General features: G+C 48.9%; 1 protein-coding gene across 10 annotated transcripts in view; it reads left to right on the top strand.

Annotated features, from left to right (window-relative positions):
- Positions 1–15251, top strand: part of LOC112236880 (adhesion G protein-coupled receptor B2-like) — a 507905-nt gene that overhangs the window by 346720 nt on the left and 145934 nt on the right. For all 10 annotated transcript variants that reach the window (XM_042295299.1, XM_042295295.1, XM_042295293.1 and 7 more), the window contains one exon: positions 1–93. This exon is cut by the window's left edge and continues 10 nt beyond it. In XM_042295299.1, the coding sequence (XP_042151233.1) occupies positions 1–93 (93 nt within the window). The remainder of the gene's footprint in view (positions 94–15251) is intronic.

The following is a 15251-nucleotide window of genomic DNA, read 5'->3' as shown; positions in this document are numbered from 1 at the left end:
GTGATCAACTCGAAGATTCTGACGGTGACGGTCCGACCAGAACCCAAACCCAGTGAACCCATGGTAGTGGTGGAGCTGTCCCCGCTGCTCAATGTACGTATAACATGACATAGCCTGGTTATAACCCTACATAGACAGGGTTGGGTAGGTTACTTTCTAAATTACCTGTCCGTAATTGTCGTCAGTAAAATAAAATAAAATGTTATTTGTCACATGCACAGAATTCAACCGGTGTAGTAGACCTTACAGTGAAATGCTGAATACAACAGGTGAAAGTAGACTTACAGTGAAATGCTGAATACAACAGGTGTAGTAGACCTTACAGTGAAATGCTGAATTCAACAGGTGTAGTAGACCTTACAGTGAAATGCTGAATACAACAAGTGAAAGTAGACTTACAGTGAAATGCTGAATACAACAGGTGTAGTAGACCTTACAGTGAAATGCTGAATACAACAAGTGAAAGTAGACTTACAGTGAAATGCTGAATTCAACAGGTGTAGTAGACCTTACAGTGAAATGCTGAATACAACAGGTGTAGTAGACCTTACAGTGAAATGCTGAATACAACAGGTGTAGTAGACTTATAGTGAAATGCTGAATTCAACAGGTGTAGTAGACCTTACAGTGAAATGCTGAATACAACAGGTGTAGTAGACCTCACAGTGAAATGCTGAATTCAACAGGTGAAAGTAGACTTCACAGTGAAATGCTGAATACAACAGGTGTAGTAGACCTTACAGTGAAATGCTGAATTCAACAGGTGTAGTAGACCTTACAGTGAAATGCTGAATTCAACAGGTGTAGTAGACCTTACAGTGAAATGCTGAATACAACAGGTGTAGTAGACCTTACAGTGAAATGCTGAATACAACAGGTGTAGTAGACCTTACAGTGAAATGCTGAATACAACAGGTGTAGTAGACCTTACAGTGAAATGCTGAATACAACAGGTGTAGTAGACTTACAGTGAAATGCTGAATACAACAGGTGTAGTAGACCTTACAGTGAAATGCTGAATACAACAGGTGTAGTAGACCTTACAGTGAAATGCTGAATACAACAGGTGTAGTAGACCTTACAGTGAAATGCTGAATACAACAGGTGTAGTAGACTTACAGTGAAATGCTGAATACAACAAGTGAAAGTAGACTTACAGTGAAATGCTGAATACAACAGGTGTAGTAGACTTACAGTGAAATGCTGAATACAACAGGTGTAGTAGACCTCACAGTGAAATGCTGAATTCAACAGGTATAGTAGACCTTACAGTGAAATGCTGAATACAACAGGTGTAGTAGACCTTACAGTGAAATGCTGAATTCAACAGGTGTAGTAGACCTTACAGTGAAATGCTGAATACAACAGGTGTAGTAGACTTACAGTGAAATGCTGAATACAACAGGTGAAAGTAGACCTTACAGTGAAATGCTGAATACAACAGGTGAAAGTAGACTTACAGTGAAATGCTGAATACAACAGCTGTAGTAGACCTCACAGTGAAATGCTGAATACAACAGGTGTAGTAGACCTTACAGTGAAATGCTGAATACAACAGGTGAAAGTAGACCTTACAGTGAAATACTGAATACAACAGGTGTAGTAGACCTTACAGTGAAATGCTGAATACAACAGGTGTAGTAGACCTTACAGTGAAATGATGAATACAACAGGTGTAGTAGACTTACAGTGAAATGCTGAAAACAACAGGTGTAGTAGACCTTATAGTAAAATGCTGAATACAACAGGTGTAGTAGACCTTACAGTGAAATGCTGAATACAACAGGTGTAGTAGACCTCACAGTGAAATGCTGAATACAACAGGTGTAGTAGACCTCACAGTGAAATGCTGAATTCAACAGGTGAAAGTAGACTTCACAGTGAAATGCTGAATACAACAGGTGTAGTAGACTTACAGTGAAATGCTGAATACAACAGGTGTAGTAGACCTCACAGTGAAATGCTGAATACAACAGGTGAAAGTAGACTTCACAGTGAAATGCTGAATACAACAGGTGTAGTAGACCTTACAGTGAAATGCTGAATACAACAGGTGTAGTAGACCTTATAGTGAAATGCTGAATACAACAGGTGTAGTAGACCTTACAGTGAAATGCTGAATACAACAGGTGTAGTAGACCTTACAGTGAAATGCTGAATTCAACAGGTGTAGTAGACCTTACAGTGAAATGCTGAATACAACATGTGAAAGTAGACCTGACAGTGAAATACTGAATACAACAGGTGTAGTAGACCTTACAGTGAAATGCTGAATACAACAGGTGTATTAGACCTTACAGTGAAATGCTGAATACAACAGGTGAAAGTAGACTTACAGTGAAATGCTGAATACAACAGCTGTAGTAGACCTCACAGTGAAATGCTGAATACAACAGGTGTAGTAGACCTTACAGTGAAATGATGAATACAACAGGTGTAGTAGACTTACAGTGAAATGCTGAATACAACAGGTGTAGTAGACTTATAGTGAAATGCTGAATTCAACAGGTGTAGTAGACCTTACAGTGAAATGCTGAATACAACAGGTGTAGTAGACCTTGCAGTGAAATGCTGAATACAACAGGTGCAGTAGACTTACAGTGAAATGCTGAATACAACAGGTGTAGACTTACAGTGAAATGCTGAATACAACAGGTGTTGTAGACCTTACAGTGAAATGCTGAATACAACAGGTGTAGTAGACCTTGCAGTGAAATGCTGAATACAACAGGTGCAGTAGACCTTACAGTGAAATGCTGAATTCAACAGGTGTAGTAGACCTTACAGTGAAATGCTGAATTCAACAGGTGTAGTAGACCTTACTTTGAAATGCTGAATTCAACAGGTGTAGTAGACCTTACAGTGAAATGCTGAATTCAACAGGTGTAGTAGACCTTACAGTGAAATGCTGAATACAACAGGTGTAGTAGACCTTACAGTGAAATGCTGAATACAACAGGTGTAGTAGACTGAATACAACAGGTTGAAATGCTGAATACAACAGTGTAGTAGACCTTACAGTGAAATGCTGAATACAACAGGTGTAGTAGACCTTACAGTGGAATGCTGAATACAACAGGTGTAGTAGACCTTACAGTGAAATGCTGAATACAACAGGTGTAGTAGACCTTACAGTGAAATGCTGAATACAACAGGTGTAGTAGACTTACAGTGAAATGCTGAATACAACAGGTGTAGTAGACCTTACAGTGAAATGCTGAATACAACAGGTGTAGTAGACCTTACAGTGAAATGCTGAATACAACAGGTGTAGTAGACCTTACAGTGAAATGCTTACTTACAAGCCCCAAACCAACAATGCACTTTTAAGATAATAGAGTTAAGAAAATATTTACTAAATAAACTAAAGTGACACAATAAAATAACAATAATGAGGCTATATACAGAGGGTACCGGTGCCGATTCATTGTGTGGGGGTACAGGTTAGTCGAAGTCATTTGTACATGCAGGTAGGGGTAAAGTGACTATGCATAGATAATAAACAGCGAGTAGCAGCAGTGTAAAAAAAATGCAAATAGTCTGGGTGGCCATTTGATACATTTTTCAGCAATCTTATGACTTTGGTGTAGAATCTGTCAAGGGCCTTTTGGACCTAGACTTAGCGCTCCAGTACTGCTTGCCGTGTGGTAGCAGAGAGAACTATCTATGACTTGGGTGACTGGAGTCTTTGACAATTTTTTGGGCCTTCCTCTGACACAGCTGAGTATATACTGTAGGTTCCTGGATGGCAGGAAGCATGGTCCCAGTAATGTACTGGGCTGTACGCACTACCCTCTGTAGCGCCTTACATGCTGACCAGACCGGACACATTGCGTGTGCGAGCGTTGCAAAATATATTTAGAAATCCATGTTATTCAATTATTGCACCCACACTGCTCTCGCGCGCCAACGAGCGTCTACGTTGCCAAGTGCTAAAATAGATGTCATTCCTATTTCTGACGCAAATTGCACTGCAAACCCTGCCTCTCCCATCTCCACATTGGTTTATAGAAGCAGGTACCCCGTGCAATCTCCTCATTGGTTATACCCACGTGGGTGTTTGAAAGACAAACTGTTTTGCCGGTCTTCGTGGTAATACTATGAAAGTTTAGATGCCAATCACTATATAAATTCAAAGATGAAAAAGCCTGGAAGGAGGAGAGATAACTACAAACGATTCGGTTGACCGTTTTATGTGTGGATTAATAATTGTCGGAGTGGAGGACCTTGTGCATTTCAGGTAAAATAACAACTCAATGTTTATATCCCAGGACAAATTAGCTAGCAACAGCAAGCTAGCTAAATAGGACAAATTAGCTAGCAAGTGCAAGCTAGCAAACTAAATTGTCATACATGTTTAATGCTTTTTGACCATTTGGTTGGCGCGTTATGTTCAGAAATCCACAGGCTCAAGTGGTCATGACGGGACAGATGAAAATTCCAAATAGTATCCGTAAAGTTCGTAGAAACATGTCAAACGTTTTTTATAATCAATCCTCAAGTTGTTTTTACAATAAATAATCAATAATATTTCAACCGGACCGTAGCTTTTTCAAAAGGAGAGAGAGAGAAACATCTGCTCCAACCTGTTGCGCATGCAAAACTCTGCTGGTACCCAGCCATCCACTGACGCAATGTGATCTTTCTCGCTCATTTTTCAGAATAAAAGGCTGAAACTTTGTCTAAAGACTGTTCACACCATGTGGAAGCCATAGGGAAAGGAATCTGGTTGATATCCCTTTAAATGGAGGGAAGGAATGCAATGGAACATGGAGCTTCCAAAATAAGAGGCACTTCCTAGTTGGATTTTCCTCAGGTTTTCGCCTGCAATATCAGTTCTGTTATACTCATAGACCATATTTTGACAGTTTTGGAAACTTTAGAGTGTTTTCTATCCCAATCTGACAATTATATGCATATTCTAGCTTCTGGGCCTGAGAAATAGGCAGTTTAATTTGGGTACGTTCTTCATTCAAACATCAAAATACTACCCCCTACACTCAACAGGTTAACATGCATGAATCCAAGGCTTTTACTGTTACAGAAGTCAACAAATAGTAGCGCCTGGGGAATAGGAGTGGAACTAGGGGCTACAGGGCCTGGATTAACCTCTGCATCACCAGAGTAACAGGGGAGGAGTAGGATAAGGGTACGGCTAAAGGCTGTAAGAACTGGTCATCTAGTGCGTTGGGGACAGAGAATAAAGGAACAGATTTCTGGGCGTGGCAGAATATATTCAAGTCATAATGTGCAGACAAGGGTATGGTAAGATGTGAGTACAGTGGAGGTAAACCTAGGCGTTGAGTGACGATGAGAGAGGTTTCATCTCTGGAGGTACAAGTTAAGCCAGGTGAGGTCTCCGCATGTGTGTGGGGTGGGACAAAAGAGCTATCTAAGGCATTCTGAGTGGGACTGAAGGCTCTACATTGAAATAAAACAGTCAAAACTAGCCAAGACAGCAGTAGACAAGGCATATTGACATTAGAGAGAGGCATAAAGCAATCACAGGTGTTGATCAGGAGAGCTAAGACAACAACGGGTAAATGGTGATGAATGGGCAGAGTGGGGCAGTTAGAAACATACAGGACCTGAGTACGAGGCTGGGGCCGACAGGTAAACAAAGTGAGGTACCATGTTATTGAAACAGTCCAGGGGGCATCAGCTGTGTAGCTGAGTGATCATAGGGTCAAAAGAGCAGCAATAGGTGAGTCAGGGTGCTGTTCGGTAGTCACCTCTACGCTAGGCGAGCAGGGGATATCCCTTAATATCCCTTGATCTTCAAGAACATGTCTTGGAAATGCAGATTAGCTAAATTGTTTTACCTGAGCATAACCCAAGAACTAAGGACTTATTAGCCTACTCTGTTGTTTATGATTTTATTGTCATGGATGACTGATTGGGCTCACTGCTTTAGGTTGACAAATAAATGCTGCTCTCATGGAATGGCATGCTTTGAGCACTACCGAAAGTGCTATTTGCATGTGAAAAATGTCTGCCATATGCCTCTGTTGTTTATGTTTTTGTTGGTGACACTGATATCTCGAAGCTGTCTATCAAAGGTTTGGGAGTTTGAGCATGTGTTCATTAAGCCTTTGGAATAAAACTAAAAATGTATCAGAACAAATTAGATTGAACAATAAAATCCCCTCTTGTGGTCTTCTTAAATGAAACTTGTTTTTGACAGTATGGAGCACAATACCAAGGAGGAGTTTAGAAAGGAGGTACTCCCTCAAACTTTTATTCTGTAGCAATGTGCAGGAGTACATTTTTCACTGGCTGTCCATAATTTGTTTTCAAATTGAACCTTTAATTTAACTAGGCAAGTCAGTTAAGAACAAAGTCTTATTTACAATGACGGTCTACCCCGGCCAAACCCGGACGACTCTGGGCCAATTGTGCACCACCCTATGGGACTCCCAATGTGATGCTGCCTGGATTTGAACCAGGGACTGCAGTGACACCTCTTGCACTGAGATGCAGTGCCTTAGAACGCTGTGCCGCTCGGGAGCAAAGACAATGGTTGATAGGCAGCTTTAACTTCTTCAATTCAATACATGTATTCCGTTACTCCCCAACCTTGTACATAGACTAGTTATAAAACTACATTCACCCGTTACAATGTAGACCAGATATAATGTGGTATAAACATTATAGAACTAACGCTCAGAGGCAATAGGGGAGCAGTCATTGCCCTATTATGACATGGCCTAATAATGATGTGAATCAGCCTGGAAATGATGTGAATCAGCCTTGAAATGATGTGAATCAGCCTGACAATGATGTCTCATAGCCTCATAACGATGTCTCATAGCCTGATAATGATGTCTCATAGCCTGATAATGATGTCTCATAGCCTCATAACGATGTCTCATAGCCTCATAATGATGTGACATAGCCTGATAATGATGTCTCATTGCCTCATAACGATGTCTCATAGCCTTATAATGATGTGACATAGCCTGACAATGATGTCTCATAGCCTGATAATGATGTGTCATAGCCTGATAATGATGTGTCATAGACTGATAATGATGTATCATAGCCTGATAATGCTGTTTCATAGCCTGATAATGATGTATCATAGCCTTAGTATTACAGTATATCTTCAGTATATCAGTATATCACTGTCTTTCTCTCTTAGTCTCTGTCTCTGTCTCTTTCTCTTAGTCTCTGTCTCTCTCTCTCCCCCTCTCTCTCTCTCTCTCCCCCTCCCTCTCTCTCTCTCTCTCTCTCTCTCCTCTTTCTCTCTCTCTCTCTCTCTCTCTATCAGCTGTGTTCCAAAGAGATGTTGAGAGGAGACAGGGAAGGAAGCTATCCAAAGTCAGTAGGACCTTGTTGAAAGTCTCCTGCTGAGAATCAACATGCTGATTCTCCATTGGAACCTCAGATTCCTACAGTGAGAGAACAGCTATGGTCTAGACCCCTGTGGTAGGGCAGTTTGTAGGACATACACTGAGTATACTAGAGATGTAAGATCCTGACACAAATATAGACCTGTACCCACGCAAATACACACGTGCACGCATGCACACACACATGCACTCACACACAGCCACACACACACAGAGAGTAATAACCACTCTCTCTGGCATTTCTTGGTAATCTTGTGGTCTGCATCTGTTAGGGGTGATGACATTGGCCAAGTGTGTGTTCGCGCGCGTGCATATGTGAGTACCCTGCAGCTGTGGGGGGGTGGTGACCTTGGCCAGGAAGCCAAGGCCCAGATGCTGAAGTAGCCTCAAGCCAAGGCCCAGATGCTGAAGTAGCCTCATAGCGACAGATGTTAAGGGAGGGGAGAGGCTGAGGGGGAGGCGGAGGGGTGTGTTGAGGTCCCTGTACTGGGCCTTGTCCTCACTGTGAAGACATCTGGTCCCAACTGCCCATCCTCCTCTCCAATGACCAATGAGTGAGTGTGTGTGTGTGTGTGTGTGTGTGTGTGTGTGTGTGTGTGTGTGTGTGTGTGTGTGTGTGTGTGTGTGTGTGTGTGTGTGTGTGTGTGTGTGTGTGTGTGTGTGTGTGTGTGTGTGTGATTAAGATGCAGGAGGGCAGATGCCAAGGACTGTCCTTCCTCTGGTCATCCCTCATCTACCCTTGTAGTGATTGTCTTCACTATGGTTCTGTTGAACACTTGATATTCTGCAGTACCTTTTCTCAACTATTTCTCTGTCTTGAATACTCAGGGCAGCTAACTTTTGTCAGTCCTCACTTCTACAACACAATGTTTTACTTTTGTGGCTCAAAATGGCTTCCTAGCAACACACATATGTGCACCCACTACACATTGGTAGTGTTTCTAGAGTTATCATGAATATAAAGATGTACTGTGGGTGCTGGTGTATAAATAAAACATTTATACAAAATATAATTACTACCATCCACAGATGTTAGGCGTTAGATCTCTCTCCTCAGTCTTTTCCAAGGGAGCCTACTGTTGATGCAGACATCGTCAATATGTGATGTGTCCGTGCTAAAGACTGAGGCAGACAGTGTGGGAGTACCCTGTTGTCAGTCATAATGGAGCTAGTGTTAGCATACGGCTAGTCTGTCTAACTGGTGATTGATGGCTGAATGCTAGAAAATGCTGCTACGCCACGTGGCATCAGAGTCTAATGAGCTCTGAGGGACTTGTGATGTAGATGACACCTGTTATGTGAGTGAGCTGAAACAAAGAGTTGTCTTCCACGCTTCCTCTGGCCGGGCTGCCTAGATACACGATTCCTCTGGCCGGGCTGCCTAGATACACGCTTCCTCTGGCCATGCTGCCTAGATACACGCTTCCTCTGGCCGGGCTGCCTAGACACACGCTTCCTCTGGCTGGGCTGCCTAGATACACGCTTCCTCTGGCCGGGCTGCCTAGATACACGCTTCCTCTGGCCCGGGCTGCCTAGATACACGCTTCCTCGGGCTGGGCTGCCTAGATACACGCTTCCTCTGGCCGGGCTGCCTAGATACACGCTTCCTCTGGCCATGCTGCCTAGATACACGCTTCCTCTGGCCAGATACACGCTGCCTGCCTAGATACACGCTTCCTCTGGCCGGGCTGCCTAGATACACGCTTCCTCTGGCCGGGCTGCCTAGATACACGCTTCCTCTGGCCGGGCTGCCTAGATACACGCTTCCTCTGGCCGGGCTGCCTAGATACACGCTTCCTCTGGCTGGGCTGCCTAGATACTGCCTTCCTCTGGCCGGGCTGCCTGATACACGCTTCCTCTGGCCGGGCTGCCTAGATACTTCCTCTGGCCCGGGCTGCCTAGATACACGCTTCCTCTGGCTGGGCTGCCTAGATACACGCTTCCTCTGGCCGGGCTGCCTAGATACACGCTTCCTCTGGCCATGCTGCCTAGATACACGCTTCCTCTGGCCGGGCTGCCTAGATACACGCTTCCTCTGGCCGGGCTGCCTAGATACACGCTTCCTCTGGCCATGCTGCCTAGATACACGCTTCCTCTGGCCATGCTGCCTAGATACACGTTTCCTCTGGCCGGGCTGCCTAGATACACGCTTCCTCTGGCCAAGCTGCCTAGATACACGCTTCCTCTGGCCGGGATGCCTAGATACACCCTCCTCTGGCCATGCTGCCTAGATACACGTTTCCTCTGGCCATGCTGCCTAGATACACGCTTCCTCTGGCCAAGCTGCCTAGATACACGCTTCCTCTGGCCGGGATGCCTAGATACACGCTTCCTCTGGCCATGCTGCCTAGATACACGCTTGCTCTGGCCATGCTGCCTAGATAGACGCTTCCTCTGGCCGGGCTGCCTAGATACACATTTCCTCTGGCCATGCTGCCTAGATACACGCTTCCTCTGGCCAAGCTGCCTAGATACACGCTTCCTCTGGCCATACTGCCTAGATACACGCTTCCTTTGGCCGGGCTGCCTAGATACACGCTTCCTCTGGCCAAGCTGCCTAGATACACGCTTCCTCTGGCAGGGCTGCCTAGATACACGCTTCCTCTGGCCACGCTGCCTAGATACACGCTTCCTGTGGCCACGCTGCCTAGATACACGCTACCTCTGGCCACGCTGCCTAGATACACGCTTCCTCTGGCCACGCTGCCTAGATCCACGCTTCCTCTGGCCGGGCTGCCTAGATACACGCTTCCTCTGGCCGGGCTACCTAGATACACGCTTCCTCTGGCCGGGATGCCTAGATACACACTTCCTCTGGCCATGCTGCCTAGATACACGTTTCCTCTGGCCAAGCTGCCTAGATACACGCTTCCTCTGGCCAAGTTGCCTAGATACACACTTCCTCTGGCCAAGCTGCCTAGATACACGCTTCCTCTGGCCGGGCTGCCTAGATACACGCTTCCTCTGGCCGGGCTGCCTAGATACACGCTTCCTCTGGCCAAGCTCCCTAGATACATGCTTCCTCTGGCCATGCTGCCTAGATACACGTTTCCTCTGGCCGGGATGCCTAGATACACCCTCCTCTGGCCATGCTGCCTAGATACACGTTTCCTCTGGCCATGCTGCCTAGATACACACTTCCTCTGGCCAAGCTGCCTAGATACACGTTTCCTCTGGCCGGGATGCCTAGATACACCCTCCTCTGGCCATGCTGCCTAGATACACGTTTCCTCTGGCCATGCTGCCTAGATACACGCTTCCTCTGGCCAAGCTTCCTAGATACACGCTTCCTCTGGCCGGGATGCCTAGATACACGCTTCCTCTGGCCAAGCTGCCTAGATACACGCTTCCTCTGGCCGGGCTGCCTAGATACACGCTTCCTCTTGCCGGGATGCCTAGATACACGCTTCCTCTGGCAAATCTGCCTAGATACACGCTTCGTTTGGCCGGGATGCCTAGATACACGCTTCCTCTGGCCGGGCTGCCTAGATACACGCTACCTCTGGCCACGCTGCCTAGATACACGCTTCCTCTGGCCACGCTGCCTAGATACACGCTTCCTCTGGCCGGGCTGCCTAGATACACGCTTCCTCTGGCCGGGCTGCCTAGATACACGCTTCCTCTGGCCATGCTGCCTAGATACACGCTTCCTCTGGCCGGGCTGCCTAGATACACGCTTCCTCTGGCCGGGCTACCTAGATACATGCTTCCTCTGGCCGGGAAGCCTAGATACACACTTCCTCTGGCCATGCTGCCTAGATACACCCTCCTCTGGCCATGCTGCCTAGATACACGTTTCCTCTGGCCATGCTGCCTAGATACACGCTTCCTCTGGCCAAGCTGCCTAGATACACGCTTCCTCTGGCCGGGATGCCTAGATACACGCTTCCTCTGGCCATGCTGCCTAGATACATGCTGCCTTGCTCTGGCCATGCTGCCTAGATAGACGCTTCCTCTGGCCGGGCTGCCTAGATACACATTTCCTCTGGCCATGCTGCCTAGATACACGCTTCCTCTGGCCAAGCTGCCTAGATACACGCTTCCTCTGGCCATACTGCCTAGATACACGCTTCCTTTGGCCGGGCTGCCTAGATACACGCTTCCTCTGGCCAAGCTGCCTAGATACACGCTTCCTCTGGCAGGGCTGCCTAGATACACGCTTCCTCTGGCCACGCTGCCTAGATACACGCTTCCTCTGGCCACGCTGCCTAGATACACGCTACCTCTGGCCACGCTGCCTAGATACACGCTTCCTCTGGCCACGCTGCCTAGATACACGCTTCCTCTGGCCGGGCTGCCTAGATACACGCTTCCTCTGGCCGGGCTACCTAGATACACGCTTCCTCTGGCCGGGATGCCTAGATACACACTTCCTCTGGCCATGCTGCCTAGATACACGTTTCCTCTGGCCAAGCTGCCTAGATACACGCTTCCTCTGGCCAAGTTGCCTAGATACACACTTCCTCTGGCCAAGCTGCCTAGATACACGCTTCCTCTGGCCGGGCTGCCTAGATACACGCTTCCTCTGGCCGGGCTGCCTAGATACACGCTTCCTCTGGCCAAGCTCCCTAGATACATGCTTCCTCTGGCCATGCTGCCTAGATACACGTTTCCTCTGGCCGGGATGCCTAGATACACCCTCCTCTGGCCATGCTGCCTAGATACACGTTTCCTCTGGCCATGCTGCCTAGATACACACTTCCTCTGGCCAAGCTGCCTAGATACACGTTTCCTCTGGCCGGGATGCCTAGATACACCCTCCTCTGGCCATGCTGCCTAGATACACGTTTCCTCTGGCCATGCTGCCTAGATACACGCTTCCTCTGGCCAAGCTGCCTAGATACACGCTTCCTCTGGCCGGGCTGCCTAGATACACGCTTCCTCTGGCCAAGCTGCCTAGATACACGCTTCCTCTGGCGGGGCTGCCTAGATACACGCTTCCTCTGGCCGGGATGCCTAGATACACGCTTCCTCTGGCAAATCTGCCTAGATACACGCTTCGTTTGGCCGGGATGCCTAGATACACGCTTCCTCTGGCCGGGCTGCCTAGATACACGCTACCTCTGGCCACGCTGCCTAGATACACGCTTCCTCTGGCCACGCTGCCTAGATACACGCTTCCTCTGGCCGGGCTGCCTAGATACACGCTTCCTCTGGCCGGGCTGCCTAGATACACGCTTCCTCTGGCCATGCTGCCTAGATACACGCTTCCTCTGGCCGGGCTGCCTAGATACACGCTTCCTCTGGCCGGGCTACCTAGATACATGCTTCCTCTGGCCGGGAAGCCTAGATACACACTTCCTCTGGCCATGCTGCCTAGATACACGTTTCCTCTGGCCAAGCTGCCTAGATACACGCTTCCTCTGACCGGGCTGCCTAGATACACGCTTCCTCTGGCCGGGAAGCCTAGATACACGCTTCCTCTGGCCAAGCTCCCTAGATACATGCTTCCTCTGGCCATGCTGCCTAGATACACGTTTCCTCTGGCCGGGATGCCTAGATACACCCTCCTCTGGCCATGCTGCCTAGATACACGTTTCCTCTGGCCATGCTGCCTAGATACACGCTTCCTCTGGCCAAGCTGCCTAGATACACGCTTCCTCTGGCCGGGATGCCTAGATACACGCTTCCTCTGGCCAAGCTCCCTAGATACATGCTTCCTCTGGCCATGCTGCCTAGATACACGTTTCCTCTGGCCGGGCTGCCTAGATACACGCTTCCTCTGGCCAAGCTGCCTAGATACACGCTTCCTCTGGCCGGGATGCCTAGATACACCCTCCTCTGGACATGCTGCCTAGATACACGTTTCCTCTGGCCATGCTGCCTAGATACACGCTTCCTCTGGCCAAGCTGCCTAGATACACGCTTCTTCTGGCCGGGATGCCTAGATACACGCTTGCTCTGGCCATGCTGCCTAGATAGACGCTTCCTCTGGCCGGGCTGCCTAGATACACGTTTCCTCTGGCCATGCTGCCTAGATACACGCTTCCTCTGGCCAAGCTGCCTAGATACACGCTTCCTCTGGCCGGGATGCCTAGATACACGCTTGCTCTGGCCATGCTGCCTAGATAGACGCTTCCTCTGGCCGGGCTGCCTAGATACACGTTTCCTCTGGCCATGCTGCCTAGATACACGCTTCCTCTGGCCAAGCTGCCTAGATACACGCTTCCTCTGGCCAAGCTCCCTAGATACACGCTTCCTCTGGCCAAGCTGTCTAGATACACGCTTCCTCTGGCCGGGCTGCCTAGATACACGCTTCCTCTGGCCGGGCTGCCTAGATACACGCTTCCTCTGGCCATGCTGCCTAGATACACGCTCCTCTGGCCGGGCTGCCTAGATACACGCTTCCTCTGGCCATACTGCCTAGATACACGCTTCCTTTGGCCGGGCTGCCTAGATACACGCTCCCTCTGGCCGGGCTGCCTAGATACACGCTTCCTCTGGCCATACTGCCTAGATACACGCTTCCTTTGGCCGGGCTGCCTAGATACACGCTTCCTCTGGCCAAGCTGCCTAGATACACGCTTCCTCTGGCCGGGCTGCCTAGATACACGCTTCCTCTGGCCACGCTGCCTAGATACGCGCTTCCTGTGGCCACGCTGCCCTAGATACACGCTACCTCTGGCCACGCTGCCTAGATACACGCTTCCTCTGGCCACGCTGCCTAGATACACGCTTCCTCTGGCCGGGCTGCCTAGATACACGCTTCCTCTGGCCGGGCTGCCTAGATACACACTTCCTCTGGCCATGCTGCCTAGATACACGCTTCCTTTGGCCGGGCTGCCTAGATACACGCTTCCTCTGGCCGGGCTACCTAGATACACGCTTCCTCTGGCCGGGATGCCTAGATACACACTTCCTCTGGCCATGCTGCCTAGATGCACGTTTCCTCTGGCCAAGCTGCCTAGATACACGCTTCCTCTGGCCAAGTTTCCTAGATACACACTTCCTCTGGCCAAGCTGCCTAGATACACGCTTCCTCTGGCCGGGCTGCCTAGATAGATGCTTCCTCTGGCCGGGCTGCCTAGATACACGCTTCCTCTGGCCAAGCTCCTAGATACATGCTTCCTCTGGCCATGCTGCCTAGATACACGTTTCCTCTGGCCGGGATGCCTAGATACACCCTCCTCTGGCCATGCTGCCCTAGATACACGTTTCCTCTGGCCATGCTGCCTAGATACACGCTTCCTCTGGCTCTGCCAAGCTGCCTAGATACACGTTTCCTCTGGCCGGGATGCCTAGATACACCCTCCTCTGGCCATGCTGCCTAGATACACGTTTCCTCTGGCCATGCTGCCTAGATACACGCTTCCTCTGGCCAAGCTGCCTAGATACACGCTTCCTCTGGCCGGGATGCCTAGATACACGCTTCCTCTGGCCCAGATACACGCTTCCTCTGGCCGGGCTGCCTAGATACACGCTTCCTCTGGCCGGGCTGCCTAGATACACGCTTCCTCTTGCCGGGATGCCTAGATACACGCTTCCTCTGGCAAATCTGCCTAGATACACGCTTCCTCTGGCCGGGATGCCTAGATACACTGCCTCCTCCTCTGGCCATGCTGCCTAGATACACGCTTCCTCTGGCCAAGCTGCCTAGATACATGCTTCCTCTGGCCATGCTGCCTAGATACACGTTTCCTCTGGCCGGGATGCCTAGATACACGCTCCTCTGGCCATGCTGCCTAGATACACGTTTCCTCTGGCCATACTGCCTAGATACACGCTTCCTCTGGCCAAGCTGCCTAGACACACGCTTCCTCTGGCCGGGCTGCCTAGATACACGCTTCCTCTGGACATGCTGCCTAGATACACGCTTCCTCTGGCCGGGCTGCCTAGATACACGTTTCCTCTGGCCATGCTGCCTAGATACACGCTTCCTCTGGCCAAGCTGCCTAGATA

The sequence above is a fragment of the Oncorhynchus tshawytscha genome, linkage group LG13, assembly GCF_018296145.1.
Source record: "Oncorhynchus tshawytscha isolate Ot180627B linkage group LG13, Otsh_v2.0, whole genome shotgun sequence".
NCBI lineage: Eukaryota > Metazoa > Chordata > Actinopteri > Salmoniformes > Salmonidae > Oncorhynchus > Oncorhynchus tshawytscha.
This window is presented reverse-complemented; position numbering and strand designations above follow the sequence as displayed.